The sequence below is a fragment of the Rhinoraja longicauda genome, chromosome 2, assembly GCF_053455715.1.
Source record: "Rhinoraja longicauda isolate Sanriku21f chromosome 2, sRhiLon1.1, whole genome shotgun sequence".
NCBI lineage: Eukaryota > Metazoa > Chordata > Chondrichthyes > Rajiformes > Arhynchobatidae > Rhinoraja > Rhinoraja longicauda.
In genome coordinates, this window is record NC_135954.1 from 38,917,315 (window position 1) to 38,932,555 (window position 15,241).

General features: G+C 39.5%; 1 protein-coding gene across 1 annotated transcript in view; it reads right to left on the reverse strand.

Moving 5' to 3' along the window:
• Nucleotides 1–2,335: 2,335 nt before the first annotated feature.
• dnah5l (dynein, axonemal, heavy chain 5 like) overlaps nucleotides 2,336–15,241 on the reverse strand; it is a 243,879-nt gene continuing 230,973 nt past the window's right edge. The window contains exons 75-76 of the mRNA XM_078417775.1: nucleotides 13,066–13,287; nucleotides 2,336–3,965 (exon numbers count right to left, since the gene is read on the reverse strand). Coding sequence (XP_078273901.1) covers nucleotides 3,747–3,965; nucleotides 13,066–13,287 — 441 coding nt within the window. The 3' untranslated portion in view covers nucleotides 2,336–3,746. The remainder of the gene's footprint in view (nucleotides 3,966–13,065; nucleotides 13,288–15,241) is intronic.

The window sequence follows — 15,241 nt, forward strand, 5'->3', positions numbered from 1 at the left end:
ACAGTTGTGGCCCCAACACCGAGCCTTGCGGCACTCCACTCGCCACTGCCTGCTTTTCTGAAAAGGACCCGTTTGCTCCTACTCTTTGCTTCCTGTCTGCCAACCAATTTTCTATCAATGTCAACACCCTACCCCCAATACCATGTGCTCTAATTTTAGTCACCAATCTCCTGTGCGGGACCTTATCAAAGGCTTTCTGAAAGTCTAGATACACTACATCCACTGGCTCCCCTTCATCTATTTTACTTGTCACATCCTCAAAAAATTCCAGAAGATTAGTCAAGCATGATTTCCCTTTCATAAATCCATGCTGACTTGGACTTATCCTTTTACTGCTATCCAAATGCACCGTTATTACCTCTTTAATAATTGACTCCATCATCTTTCCCACCACCGAAGTCAGGCTAACTGGTTTGTAATTCCCCGTTTTCTCTCTCGCTCCTTTCTTGAAATGTGGGATAACATTAGCTATCCTCCAATCCTCAGGAACTGATCCTGAATCTATTGAACAATGGAAAATGATCACCAATGCGTCCACTATTTCTAGCGCCACCTCCCTGAGGACCCTGGGATGCAGAGCATCAGGCCCAGGGGATTTATCATCCTTCAGTCCCATTAGTCTACCCAATATTATTTCTCGCCTCATGAAAATTTCTTTCAGTTCCTCTACCCCCCCTAGATCCTCTGTCCTCCAGTACATCTGGGAGATTGTTTGTGTCTTCCGTAGTGAAGACAGATCTGATGTACCTGTTCAACTCTTCTGCCATTTCCTTGTTACCCATATTAATTTCACCCGTGTCTGCCTTCAAGGGACCCACATTTGACTTTGCTACTCTTTTTTTCTTAACATATCTAAAGAAGCTTTTACTGTCCTTCTTTATATTCTTGGCCAGCTTCCCGTCGCACTTCATCTTTTCAGCCCGTATTGCCCATTTTGTTACCTTCTGTTATCATATGAAAGTTTCCCAATCCTCTGGCTTCCGGCTACTCTTTGCTGTGTTATACATCTTTTCTTTTAGTTTTATTCCATCCCTAACTTCCCTTGTCAGCCACGGTTGCCTCCTACTCCCCTTAGAATCTTTCTTCCTACAGGGCCCTGGTGAGACCGCACCTGGAGTATTGTGTGCAATTTTGGTCTCCTAATTTGAAGAAGGACATTATTGCTATTGAGTGAGTGCAGTGTGGGTTCACCAAGTTAATTCCCGAGATGGCGGGACTGGCATATGATGAAAGAATGGGTTGATTGGGCTTGTATTCACTGGAATTTAGGATGAGGGGGGGGGATCTTATAGAAACATATAAAGTTTTTAAAGGATTGAATAGACTAGATGCAGGAAAAATGTTCCCAATGTTGGGGGATTCCAGAACCAGGGATTAGAGTTTAAGAATAAGGGGTAGACCATTTAGGACTGAGATGAGGAAACATTTTTTCACCCAGAGAGTTGAGTATCTGTGGAATTCTCTGCCACAGAAGTCAATGGAGGCCAATTCACTGGATGTTTTCAAGAGAGAGTTAGATTTAGCTCTCAGGGCTAAAGGAATCAAGGGATATGGGGAAAAAGCAGGAAGGGGGTACTGATTTTGGATGATCAGTCATGATCATGTTGAATGGCGGTGCTGGCTCGAAGGGCCAAATGGCCTACTCCTGCACCTATTCTTTTTATGTTTCTATGATTCTATGATTAAAATTGTTATCTTTGTATGCTTCGTTGTCACCTTCCACCGCTAACAATGATATTTTCTACATTTTCCTTGATTTTCATCCCCTCTGATGTCTTGTTTTCAAACCTTACATTCTTTATCAAAGTCTCCCTCTCCCCTGACTCTCAGTCTGAAGAAGGGTCTGGATCCGAAAAGTCACCCATTCCTTCTATCCAGAGATGCTGCCTGTCCCGCTGAGTTACACCAGTATTTTGTGTCTTTATTCCCTATCTGTTCTCTCCTATTCTCCTACAAAATTACAACCATGTGTTAACCTAACCTTTGTTACTGTTCCTTTTCCAAATTTAGAACAGTTGGTAACCATTTACTGATAAATTTGAAATATACAATATATAGGCCCAATGTAATAGTTTTATCTTGAAAGTTTTACGTGAAAAATTGGGCTCTGATCTGAACAATTTTCAATTAAATGAATGTAAAACAGATGAAAACAATATTCTTATTTTTAGGCTCAAGTATTTTATTCAAGATATGTTTTGCCAACTATTGTATAATGTCTGCAGTAAACACATTAATTACATGAAAATCAAACACCTTAATATTATCAAGCTTAATTTTTTTAATACTTGAACTATGAAAAAGTAATGATTAATCAAAAAAGAGATGAGCTTTGCTTAAATGAACAGTTCCTAATAGGAAGCATTAAGGATTCTTTAAGAAGTAAATGAACTCTTTAAAATATTAATAGAAAAAGATATTCTTGTGAATTTTTATTAATGGGGCATGAGCGTCACTAGGCAGCATTTACAGCCCACCTTTAATTGCCTCTGGGAATGTGGTGGGGAATGGTCTTCTTGCACTGCTGTTCTTCAAGTGAAGGTATGCCTATAATGCTAGAGCGGAGTATTTAGAGAGAGCAACGAGGAAGAAAAAAACAAACTGCTGGACAAACTCAGTGGGTCAGGCAGCACCTGCGGAGGGAAATGGAAAGATGATGTTTTGTTTCGGGACCCTTCTTCAGACTAATAACACTGTCGAAGAGCCGGGAGGTAGTAGGAATCACAGCAGAGTGTCGCATGTGATCCCTGTCAGAGAGAGGAGAACTTCTTCAAAGTGAGCTTATTCTGTGGAGATTTTGCAGTGGAGCATTAAAATGGTCCCTAATCTGAGGAAAGACATTCTTGCCATAGAGAGAGTACAGAGAAGGTTCACCAGATTGATTCCTGGGATGGCCGGACTTTCATATGAAGAAAGACTGGATAGACTCGGCTTGTACTCGCTGGAATTTAGAAGATTGAGGGGGGATCTTATAGAAACTTACAAAATTCTTAAGGGGTTGGACAGGCTGGATGCGGGAAGATTGTTCCCGATGTTGGGGAAGTCCAGAACAAGGAGTCACAGTTTAAGGATAAGGGGGAAGTCTTTTAGGACCGAGATGAGAACTTTTTTTTCACACAGAGAGTAGTGAATCTGTGGAATTCTCTGCCACAGAAGGTAGTTGAGGCCAGTTCATTGGCTATATTTAAGAGGGAGTTAGATGTGGCCCTTGTGGCTAAAGGGATCAGGGGGTATGGAGAGAAGGCAGGAACGGGATACTGAGTTGAATGATCAGCCACGATCATATTGAATGGCGGTACAGGCTCGAAGGGCCGAATGGCCTACTCCTGCACCTATTTTCTATGGAGACGTGATAATATTCAGATGCTGGAATCATGAGCAGAAAACAAACTGCTGGAGGGATTCAAGAGATGGAAAATCTATTGTGTGTTGTGCAATTTTGTGATCCAGGCTTCCTGTTCACTAATCATATCTATGACAGAGTTATCTGGTAGGCTGTTAAAAGAGATTGAAGTAATCCTCTATTCCCCCAAGAATAAATGCTAAACTTTATAAGGCTTTTTTTTTGTTTTAGTTTCTTTTTAGTTTTAGAGAAACAGCATGGAAAACATCTTCCAGAATCTTGCATTTACATTACGAAACTGTGCAATGTAATAAACACATTTTTAGAACTTAATTTAACGTTGCAGTAAGCTCAACGCTTGAATGCACTTTATGCAATGCAAACTTGCTTTCTCATTTTGTGTTTACTTGGAGTCACAGAGTAAGGCCACACCGCGCAGGGTCCAATGATCGGGATTCTGGACGGTTTTCAGATACAGAGAGAAGATGTATGTCAAGTCAGTTCTCCTGGGCTTCTTGTACACGGGACACAAATACATCGCCCCTTGCTGTTTCTTCGGATCGGGAGGTGCGGTGGCACTAATGGCGTACACGTGAACGACTGGAAGCAAGGTGAACAACACCTGCAAAGGCAATTGGAGAAAAGAGTCAATCAAACAAACAAAATTAGGAGTACATCTCTATGGCTAATGAGAATTTAAATATTTACCTGAAGATATTCATTATATATTGCTGCGATTATAGACAATAGACAATAGATGCAGGAGGAGGCCATTTGGCCCTTCGAGCCAGCGCCACCATTCAATGTGATCATGGCTGATCATTTTCAATCAGTACCCCGTTCCTGCCTTCTCCCCATACTCCCTGACTCCGCTATCTTTAAGAGCTCCATCTAGCTCTCTCTTGAAAGCAACCAGAGAATTGGCCTCCACTGCCTTCTGAGGCAGAGAATTCCACAGATTTACAACTCTCTGATTGAAAAAGTTTTTCCTCATCTCCGTTCTAAATGGCCTACCCCTTATTCTTAAAATGTGGCCCCTGGTTCTGGACTCCCCCAACATTGGGAGCATGTTTCCTGCCTCTAACGTGTCCAATCCCTTAATAATCGTATATGTTTTAATAAGATCCCCTCTCATCCTTCTAAATTCCAGTGTATACAAGCCTAGTCAATTATATTATAATTGGTGCAATTCCTTGAATTTGACCTTCCCTGCTCTTATATGCTATGCCTATCTGATGAAGATAAGCATCCCATATGCTTCTTCCCAATCCTTTCTTTTCGTATTGCCTCCTTTAAGGATCTTTGGACTTGCAGACTTTATTCCTCAATATTCTCATTTGGACCTACCATTCATTATGCATGTCCTTCACTTACTGGATTGCACACCCCTCAATTATCAGGATTAAATCCCATTTACCATTGCTCTGTTCAATTTACCAGTTGATCAACCCAAGAAGTTCTAATCTATAACCTAAGAAAACCTTTCACATTCTGAACACCACCAATTTTCACATCATCTGCAAACTTGCAAATTATACCACCTACATTCACATCCAGGTTATTTAAGTATAAATAACAGCAAAGATCCCAGCATTAATAACTACTGTCATAAGCTTCCAATCACAGCAACAATCTGCACCATCTCCCTTCGTTTCCTAACTTACATACGATCCTACGGTCTCAAATCTTTTAAACCATCCTTATATGTGGGACTTTGTCAAAGATCTTACTGCAGTACATGTAAACCATATTCAACTGCATGGTCACATCAACATATGTAGTTACATCTTCCAAAATACAAATACATAAGTCACACAGTATCTTTCACCAACAAATCCATGCTAATTATTCCTGATCAATCTCTGGCCTTTCCAAGTGTGGATTAATCCTGGCGTCAAGCTTCTGAATTGGTGCTAAACTGTATTTAATCTTGCAGAGAGTATGCCATCATGCTCCTGTAGATACAGAATGGTATTGGGATGTCAGGAGTGAGTCACTCACCATGGGGCACCTAATCGCTAACCTGGATCTGTAGCAAAAGTATTTATGAGAACTATCCAATTGAGTTCATAGTGGGGACTCAGCGACAGTAATAATATTGGCAATCAAGAGCAGGTGATTAGACCCTTTCTTCTTGGAGATGGTCATTGGTTATTGTGCATATATTTTACCTGTATAACACGTGTAATGTCACGTGTAAATTCCCCCCTGACATCAGTCTGAAGGGTCCCGACCCGAAACGTCACCCATTCCTTCTCTCCAGAGATGCTACCTGACCTGCTGAGTTACTCCAGCAATTTGTGTCTACGTGTAATGTCATCTTCTTTCCTCACTTGGATATCTGCACACAGATATGTTTACTTTCCTTCACTCTTTTGAAAAATTTTCAATTCAAATTTATCTCCACCTTTTTGAAATGCTTCTGAAATGTTTCTCTTCTCCATTTTAGTGTTAACCTGTGAATCGCCTGACCATCAGCCTGCTGTTGACTCTTAGCAATTTTTTATTCTTAATTATATCAGCTTTGAGCCTACATTACAGGAAAAAGCATCTGATACAGTATTTTGAAAGTGCTAGTAAACTATTCATCAAGCATAAAATTACAAATAATGTTGGAGTTGTAAAAACCAAGAGATAGTTAAATTGTTAAAAGTAATAGCCTGTACTTTGTTTCATGCCTGCTGAGGATTCCCATCTTTGTTCTGGTATTATTTCAGATTACCAGCATCCACAATTATTTTGATACTCATTTAATAAAAATAGTTTTCATGCTTCAGCTGTTCTAGTGTTGTATCTCACAGTGTCATTAAAAAACTCAGAGACACAGTAGGTGAACTCTCAGAATTCAGTTTAGTATTTTGTCAAAACTTATTACTCATCATCAACCTTCTTTAGTGCTTTGAATTCAATTTACAATTTTTTAGGTCATTTATTTTTGCTTTCTCTCTAATCTCACATTTTTCCTTTGAAAATGGATGTGCTGCAACACTTAATTATCACATTTCAATTCTACAAATTTGATGCAATCAGACAAGCTCCAGCCAACAACTTTTTTGAAGTTCATAATTTAACCCCAGTTAATCATGAGAGGGATAGATTGGGTAAATGCACAGTCTTTTACCCAGAGCAAGGGAATCAAAATCAGAGAACATTGGTTTAAGGTGAGGGGGGAAAGATTTAATAGGAACCTGAGGGGTAACTTTTTTTACACAAAGGGTGGTGGGTATGTAGAATGAACTGCTGGATGATATAGTTGAGGCAGGTACTATCATATTATTTAACAGACAGTTGGACAGATATATGGATAGGATAGGTTTGGAGAGTTATGGATCAAGCACAGTTAGTTTGGAGGTGTTGATGGGACATGTTGGTGGCGTGGGCAAATTGGAACAAAGGGTGTGTTTCCACGCTGTATGACTCTATGACTTTATGAACTCATTAACAGGAAATGTTTTAAGGATAATACTAGTGCTGAGGTTGAGGAAATCCTCCAGTGAAGGACCTTTCATAAATTTCTGACTTTAATGGAAGTAACCAGATTGTCATTCCAGTGCAGTGGTATTGGACTTGCAATCTTTTAGATAAGATATAGAACTAAAGGTATTTTGGGTCTCTAACATGAACAATAATGAGCTCATAGATCTTACAGCGCGGAAACAGGCCTTTCGGCCCAACTAGTCCATGATGACCCAACTAAGCGAGTGCTATATGCCCATCTTATTGCATTTGTTTTATGAAGAACAGGGAAGTTGTTCCCTGTGGCCTAAAAACATTATCTCATACTCAACATCACTAAAACAAATTGTCTGATCCATATTACAAGTCTGTTTGTAGGTACTACCTTTTCACAAATTGAATGCACCTTTTCCTATGCTCATAGTGATCCAACTTCCAAAGATGACTTCAAGATGATTTGGGACAACCAAAGAGAACATGAAAGGAATCACATAACTATCAATCTTTCCATTTGTAGCTATAGTCTAGATACTGTAATTAATAATGAAAGGCTTCAGAACAAACTTGAAGGCTTTCAGCATGTGCCAAAGTGCAGTCATAAATTACTGCTTAATAGAAATGTATTCAGAAAGGATCAGTGCTGTGACATCAGCTATTTAGATAAGGGACTGACTGTTTGCTGACAATGAAAAATGATGTGGAATGTAAGTTGTAAGCACACTAAGTATCTGCAATGGGAAATGGATAGGTTATGAGAATGGATGAAAATAAGGCATATAACGCTTTATTGGTATTGGTTTATTATTGTCATGGCATCAAGATACAGTGAAAAAAATAGTTTTGTGGCCATAGAAGAAATTATATGAAGTGAAGAGGGAGGCTAAGGTCAGAAAAGGGAAGATATAACCTAGACTGAGATAAATAGATTGTTGGGCTACGTGAAAATGTGGGTTTTCTCCGGGTACTCTGGTTTCTTCCCACATTCCAAAGATGTGCACGATTGTAGGTTAATTGGCTTATGTAAATTGTCCCTAGTATGTAGGATAGAACTCTCTCCACTGGATCCCAGTACGGTACAGAATCGATTTCAAGCTCCTCCCATTTGCATACAAAGCCCTAAATGGGCTTGCCCCCCCCTCCTATATCAAAAATCTTCTAATCCACCACTCAAACTCCAGGTCCCTCAGGTCAGCCGACTTGGGACTACTACTGTCTAGGCTTAAGCTCAGGGGTGACCGCGCTTTTGCGGTTGCAGCTCCTAGACTGTGGAACAGCATCCCACTCCCCATCAAAACTGCCCCCTCCATCGACTTCTTTAAGTCCAGGCTCAAAACCTACTTCTATTCCCTAACATTTGAGGCCCTTTGAGGGGGCGCTGTAAACTGTTTATAATAATAATAATAATAATATATTTATTTTATATAGCGCCTTAACACATGCACAAAGCGCTTTACAAATACAATTAACATAGAAACAAACAGACAAACAGACAAACTATCCTGACGGAAAAGCGGCGAATAATCAACGCCAGCGTCCTCTCACGTCCTCTTATGTCTGTGTTGTTAGGTTTATGTGCTATTGTATGTTCTTTTTTAGTACTTGCACTGATGTACAGCACTTTGGTCAACGTGGGTTGTGTTTAAATGTGCTATACAAATAAAGTTGACGACTTGACTTGACTAGTGTACACTGCATGGACATGGTGGTCTGAAGGGCCTGTTTGCATGCTGTATCTCTAAACTAAATTAAACAAATTAAAATTTCTAAAGAGACCCTCTTTTATTGCTGTCTTGCTCTAATAGAATTTGTATTCTTGTTTTAATCATCTTTGTGAAAAATATATATATATACTTTATACAATAACAAACATCTATGTTCAGATCCAACTCAAAAGTAAAAATCTACCAGAAGTGCTCCAAAAGGTTCCCAAAATGTACCAATGACATAATAAAGATCCAGCAAAGAAAAGAAAAGAAATTGTATCGCAAAAATGAATGTCAATTTTTTATTGAATATTTTGTACAGCAGGAGTTGACCAATTTCATTTTGAATTGTCTTTGCCACAGGCTTATCTTTAAAGCCCATGTGAATAGCTGGAAGTGATTCTCGGTAAAATTCTGCTCAAAGTGTAGGAATTATGTAAGGCATTGAAAGCCCTGTATATATATACACATTAACTGATGCTATCACACAGGATGAGCAAAACAAGTTACATAGTTTTAAACTCGGTTATAAAGGACAAGGGACATATAATTGGATGAATTGGCAGGAAGTCATAACTCTCATTTTCTGCGATGTTAATGCCTTCAGCAGAAATTAAATATCTACCCTTATAGTTAAAAATATTACTGTTAATTAAAGAAGATATGATTGCCTATTGCTCAAATCCAATTCTCATTATTTTGACAAATTTATTTGGGTTTTGAAATTAAAGCAACAGAAATGCGATAGATTAATATACTTTATTATTATTTTATTGTTGATTCCAAGCAATCCACTATGGATATTGCCATAATAGAAAATGTAATTTGCATTCCATTATGACATAATTTTTATCTGTCCCTTTTTAATATTAAACTTTCCCTTCAATGTTTAAGTTTGTAGATTGTTTTATAGAATATATTGAAAACAAACTAATAATATCAAAGGGAAGGAGTCTATCTATGTTCAAGTCTGAGCTAGGTGAACTGGACGACTATGTGTGGATTTTGTTAGAGAATCAGATCAAAAGATTGAGGAATTGAAAAGACTAAGACCAATGAAGAAAAGTAATTTAGAATTAGAATATCCAATGCCATGTCAGATGCAGAAAAACAGTAAAGATATTGATTAAAAGAATATTAGATTAAGAGTAAAAGCAAAGAATGGAGCATAAAGGAAAAGCAAAATTAAATCTGAAATATTTTCAAAATTTTACTTTTGTTAAATATTCAAAAACAATTTAGAGTCTCTTTGACCCAACTCATCTACTAACCAGATTTTATTGCTGAGCTTGTCCCACTTGCTTTTGTTTGATCCATACCTCTCCTGCCCATGTACCTGTCTAAATGTCTTTAAAATGTCACCATTATGTTCGCCTCTACAGCTTCCTCTGGCAGCTCATTTCATATCATCTTTGCAGTGAGAAATTGACCCTCAGGTCTGCTTTAAACCTTTCCCCTCTCACCTTAAATCTATGCCCTCTAGTTCTGGACTCCTCTAGGTCTGTGCCAGTCACTTTATCTATGCCTCTCATGTTTTTATATACCTCTCTAAAATCACCTCTCAGCCTCCTATCATCAAGGGGAAAAAGTCCCAACCTATCCAATCTCTCATTGTAACTCATGCCCTTGAGTCCTAGTAGCATTCTGCTGAATCTTTTTTGCATCCTTTCCAGCTTAAAGCCATCCTTCCTACAACAGGGTGATCAGAACTGCAAGCAACACTTCAAATGTGGTCCCACCAACATCTTGTACAGATCTTGCATAATGTCCCAACTCCTGTATTCAATATTCTTATCAACGAAGGCAAGCATGCCAAAAACCTTCTTGCCCACTCCGTCTACATGTGTTGCTACTTTCAGTGTACCTTTGCCCTCTAGTCTCTCTGCCCTACAACATACTCCAGGACCCTATTATTTATTGTGCAAGTCCCGTCATGTTTTTTTTCTTGTCAAAATGCACCACCACACACTAACCCAAGTTAAATTCCATCTGCCATTCATTGGCCCACTTCCCTAGTTGAACCAAGTCCTTTTGTAAATTGAAATTGCCCTCCTCATTGTCCACTGCACTGCTAATTTTGGTGTAATTTATACATTTGGCAACCACATTAACTATATTGTCATCCAGATCATTAATATTGATGATAAGCAACAATAGATCCAACAGAGGTCTCTCCGCATACCACTATCAACAGGCCTCTAACCAGAAAAACAATCCTCTACTCCCACCCTCTGACACCTTTCACCATGCCAATTTTGAATTCAGTTGGTTAGCTCACCTAACCCTCCATGTAGGTCCTTGTCAAGGGCCTTACCAATGCTCATATATACATCATCCACTACCTTATCCTCATGATCAATCCTCCTTGTGGCCTCTTCTAAAGACTCTGTGAGATAGAATCTGAAGTAATAAGATCTCATATTTGCAGCAGTTATCTTTTAGCAATAGCATGCTTGACTGTCAGTCTTTAAAGATTGATCAATCTTTATTACATTGGTAAAAGGAGATCTATACTGGAATTATTCCACCGGGAGGTGCCTTGATTGCAGCCTCGCCTACAGTCTGTCTGTCTTTTTCGTCTTTTTTGTGTTATTTTTAGTGCGTTTTAGAAGTATGCGTTAATGTTCTATGGTTTGTTTTATGTGGGTGGTGGGCGGGGGGGTCGAAGAAAACTTTTTTTCAATCTCTTACCTTGCCGGAGATGTGATTGTTTTCCGGATCATTTCTCCGGTCGCTCTGCGGCCTAACATCATGGAGCTGGAGGGCTTGCTCGGGTCTGACTTAGAGCCCCACCACGGGGACGTGGACTTACCATCAAAGCGTGCGATCCCTTGCCTGGGATCGATGCTCCAACAGCGGCCTGCGGACTTCACCATCGAGGAGCTCGCAGTCTCGGGTAGAGACCGATGTCGGGAGCTCCAAACGACACGGAAGGTTCGACTATACCCGCCCTGGGATCGATCGCTCGGCGCGGGGGAGCTGAGATTTCCCCCCCCCGATGCAGGAGCTTGATCGCCCCGACGAGGAAGGCCCGTCCGCCGGCTACGGGAGTCAAGATCGTCCCGTCAACAGAAGGCTCGAGGCCCCTGACCATGAGATGACAAAGAAGGGAAGAGATTGAACTTTTGTTCGCCTTCCATCACAGTGAGGAATGTGGAGGAGTCACTGAGGTGGATGTTCATGTTAAAATATATTTTGGGTATTCTGTTCCTTATTATTGCTGCTATGACTGTATGGCAAATGAAATTCCTTGTATGTTACAAAACATACTTGGCTAAAGTATGATTATGATTATGATTATGAAAGGACAAAAAGAAATGGTCTGTGCTCAACGGTTTATACCTAAAATGTAGGTATAAAATTGAGAATAAATTACTGATGCCGAAAGACTGCTTAAGTTGTACCTGAAAAATAAACCAAATTTCAGACCAGGTAGTTTAACTTTGGTGATGATAAAATTCTTAGAATATGTTATTTGCAAAAGTATAAACCTTTGTTTAGAAAGGCACAGGTCAATCAGACTAAATTGATTGGTGTATTTGAGAAGATAATAAGTAGGGCTGCTGAGGATATTTGATGGATTCTAATAATGCTTTTGACAAGACTAACATGACAAGCTGATCAATACAAGTAAAAGTCCATGGAAACCAAGCCAACCTGGCAAAATGGATCCAAAACTGGCCCAGTGGCAGGAAATAAAGAGTAATCGGCATTTTAAAAAGTGGAAATCTATAATAAAACCAGAAATGCTGGAAGCACCCATCGGGTCAGTATCAATGGAACAAGATTTGCCAGTATGGAGTGGATTGTCAGATCCGGGAAAGAGTATTCCCAATTTCCCCATTTGCACAAAGGATCGCGAGCCTGAAGCCATTTCTTTTTCCACAGATGCTATCTCCTGAGCGTTTCTAGCATTTTTTTAATATAATGGTTAATGTATGTTCTTCGAACTGGAAGATTGTTACCAATTAGGTTCCACAAGGCTCAGTACTCAGTTCCTTGTTTCTTGTAATGTATATCAATGCTTTAACGCTACATTTTCTGGGCATGCTAATAAAGAAGCTTGCAGAAAATTGGAAAAAAAATAGTGTAAAAAATAATGATATTGGAAGTGTTGAAGTGCAGGAAATTATAGATGGCCTTGGCAAAAGCATTAAGAAATTGAAATGAATCCATTAAAGTGTGAGGTACGGCTTTTGGGGAGGTACTACATGACAATGCAGTAAATGGCACGATATTGAATGATGCAGATGAAGAAAGGGAGCATGGAGTCAATGTTCACAGATCTTTAAAGATATCAGAACAGGTTAATAAGAATATTAAAAGGCACACAGGGTGCCTACTTTTATCAGCTGTAAATAGAATATAAGAGCAAGGCACAGCATAGAACAGAACTAATCTAATCACAAACTGACTCCTAATGAAACCAGTAATTTATGTCCTACTGTATCTGCCATTTACCCAAAAAGTGAGTATCCAAGTCATCATATGATGTTTTGCAAATCTAAATAGTTCATTATTCTGCACTTTGAGTGTGTCATATGTTAATCAGAAGTTACTTACCTTTGGAGATGATTCCATAAGCCTCACATTTTTTTTGTCCCAGCCTCCTCCATCCAGAAAAAGGCCGTAGACATAAACGCCACCAATTTCTGCAGGAGGTGGAGCACTAACATCTTCTTTCATCATTCTGGTCACTTCATTATAAAGGATAACACTATCGAGAGCCCAGCCCTTGTTCAGATTCATACGCGTGGTTTCTTGTCGCATTGCAGTCAAAAAGCCCTGCAGAGAGATTTTCCATTAGCAAACATTTTTTTTTGTCACAGGTATATGCTCTACTAAATATAGAAACATGTACAATTTATTGAAGGGAAACAAAAATAAATTCCGATATTAAGTTTACATGACCAGATAGATGGATGACATTTGAACGATTCCTGCCATTCAAAACTTAAAACATCTTTTCAATATTGTTTGTAAAACAATAGACTGTATTACAATAATTTCCTCCAAGCAGGCTTCCAAGTTATCTGGGGTACATTTTCTCTTCCAAATATTGAACACATGAGCAGCAAACTAGGTTGTGAGAAGTTATTTTCATTTTTTTAATGATGTTTGTTCAATTTGCAATAAAAAGAGATGTGGCTTCTGGATATAAATATAATTTCCTCATTCGAACTCTTAGCTCCAGGAAAGATAAGATCGGTTTCTATCTGGCTTCATATCTGTTGTCCAGCGAGGGAATAAATTTGTTATGATAAGAACAAAGTACCAGGTCAGCTCTCAATAGTTTAGTTATCATCAGAACCAGGTATCAGAAAACCTTCAGTTTCCTTTAGGTCCGCAGCCATATGACTGTAACTGGCAGTGGTTGCACTTGTGTATCCTCAGTCAAGGATTCTATTCCAAGACAAAACCAAAAGTCTCTCTCAGTTCAAAAACCTTTGCCATGAAGTTTTTTTTAGAGATACAGTGCTGAACCAGGCGGAAACACGCTGTAAGGCAGCAACTCTACCGCTGCCCCACCATACCCCATAATGGATGGAAGATGGTGCAGTTGTGACGTGCTGTGGAAACCGGTCACCATGCAGCCTGCATGGCAGCTTATATGGCAATTGTTTTGAAAATCATTGTCCTGATAAAAGGAGAAGGCCATCCATGTCGGTCTTGTTTCTATTTGTGGTGGAATCATAGTGGGTATCAGTATTGTTCAGTCATACCATCTTACCATCAACTGTATCTCACTAACAGCTTCCCAGCTGTTATCAGGCAACTGAACCATCAAATCACCAACTAGAGAGGGGTGTTGACCTACCATCTACTCATTGGAGACCCTTGGAAAATCTTTAATCAGACTTTACTGGACTTGATCTTGCACTAAATATTATTCCCTTTATCCTCTATCCTGTACACTATGAATGGCTTGATTGTAATCGTGTATAGTTTTTCCGCTGACTGGATAGCATGCAACAAAAAAGCTATTCACTCTGCTTCGTTACACGTGACAATGAACTAAATTAAACTAAACTCCAAGAACATAGGAGAGATTGCACAATATGCCAATAGACAGTACATCTTTGAAAGGTAATGTATAAGTGCCAAGAATATGAATGTTTTTGTTGGATATTCTGTGGAATTCTCTGATTACAACTCTCTGACTGAAAAAGTTTTTCCTCATCTCTGTTCTAAATGGCCTACCCCTTATTCTTAAACTGTGGCTCCTGACTCCCCCAACATTGGGAACATGTTTCCTACCTCTAACGTGTCCAACCCCTTAATAATCTTATATGTTTCAATAAGATCCCCTCTCATCCTTTTAAATTCCGGTGTATACAAGCCTAGTCACTCAAGTCTTTCAACATATGACAGTCCCGCCATTCCGAGCGATTAGGCCATTTAGAACGGAGATGAGGAAAAACTTTTTCAGTCAGAGAGTTGTGAATCTGTGGAATTCTCTGCCTCAGAAGGCAGTGGGGGCCAATTCTCCGAATGCATTCAAGAGAGAGCTAGATAGAGCTCTTAAGGATAGTGGAGTCAGGGGGTATGGGGAGAAGGCAGGAATGGGGTACTGATTGAGAATGATCAGCGATGATCACATTGAATGGCGGTGCTGGCTCGAAGGGCCGAATGGCCTACTCCTGCACCTATTGTCTATTGTCTATTGTAAAGTATGTTTCTGAACACTTCCATGTCCTGACCTGATTTCCACTTCAGGTTTGTATGTGACGATGCCATT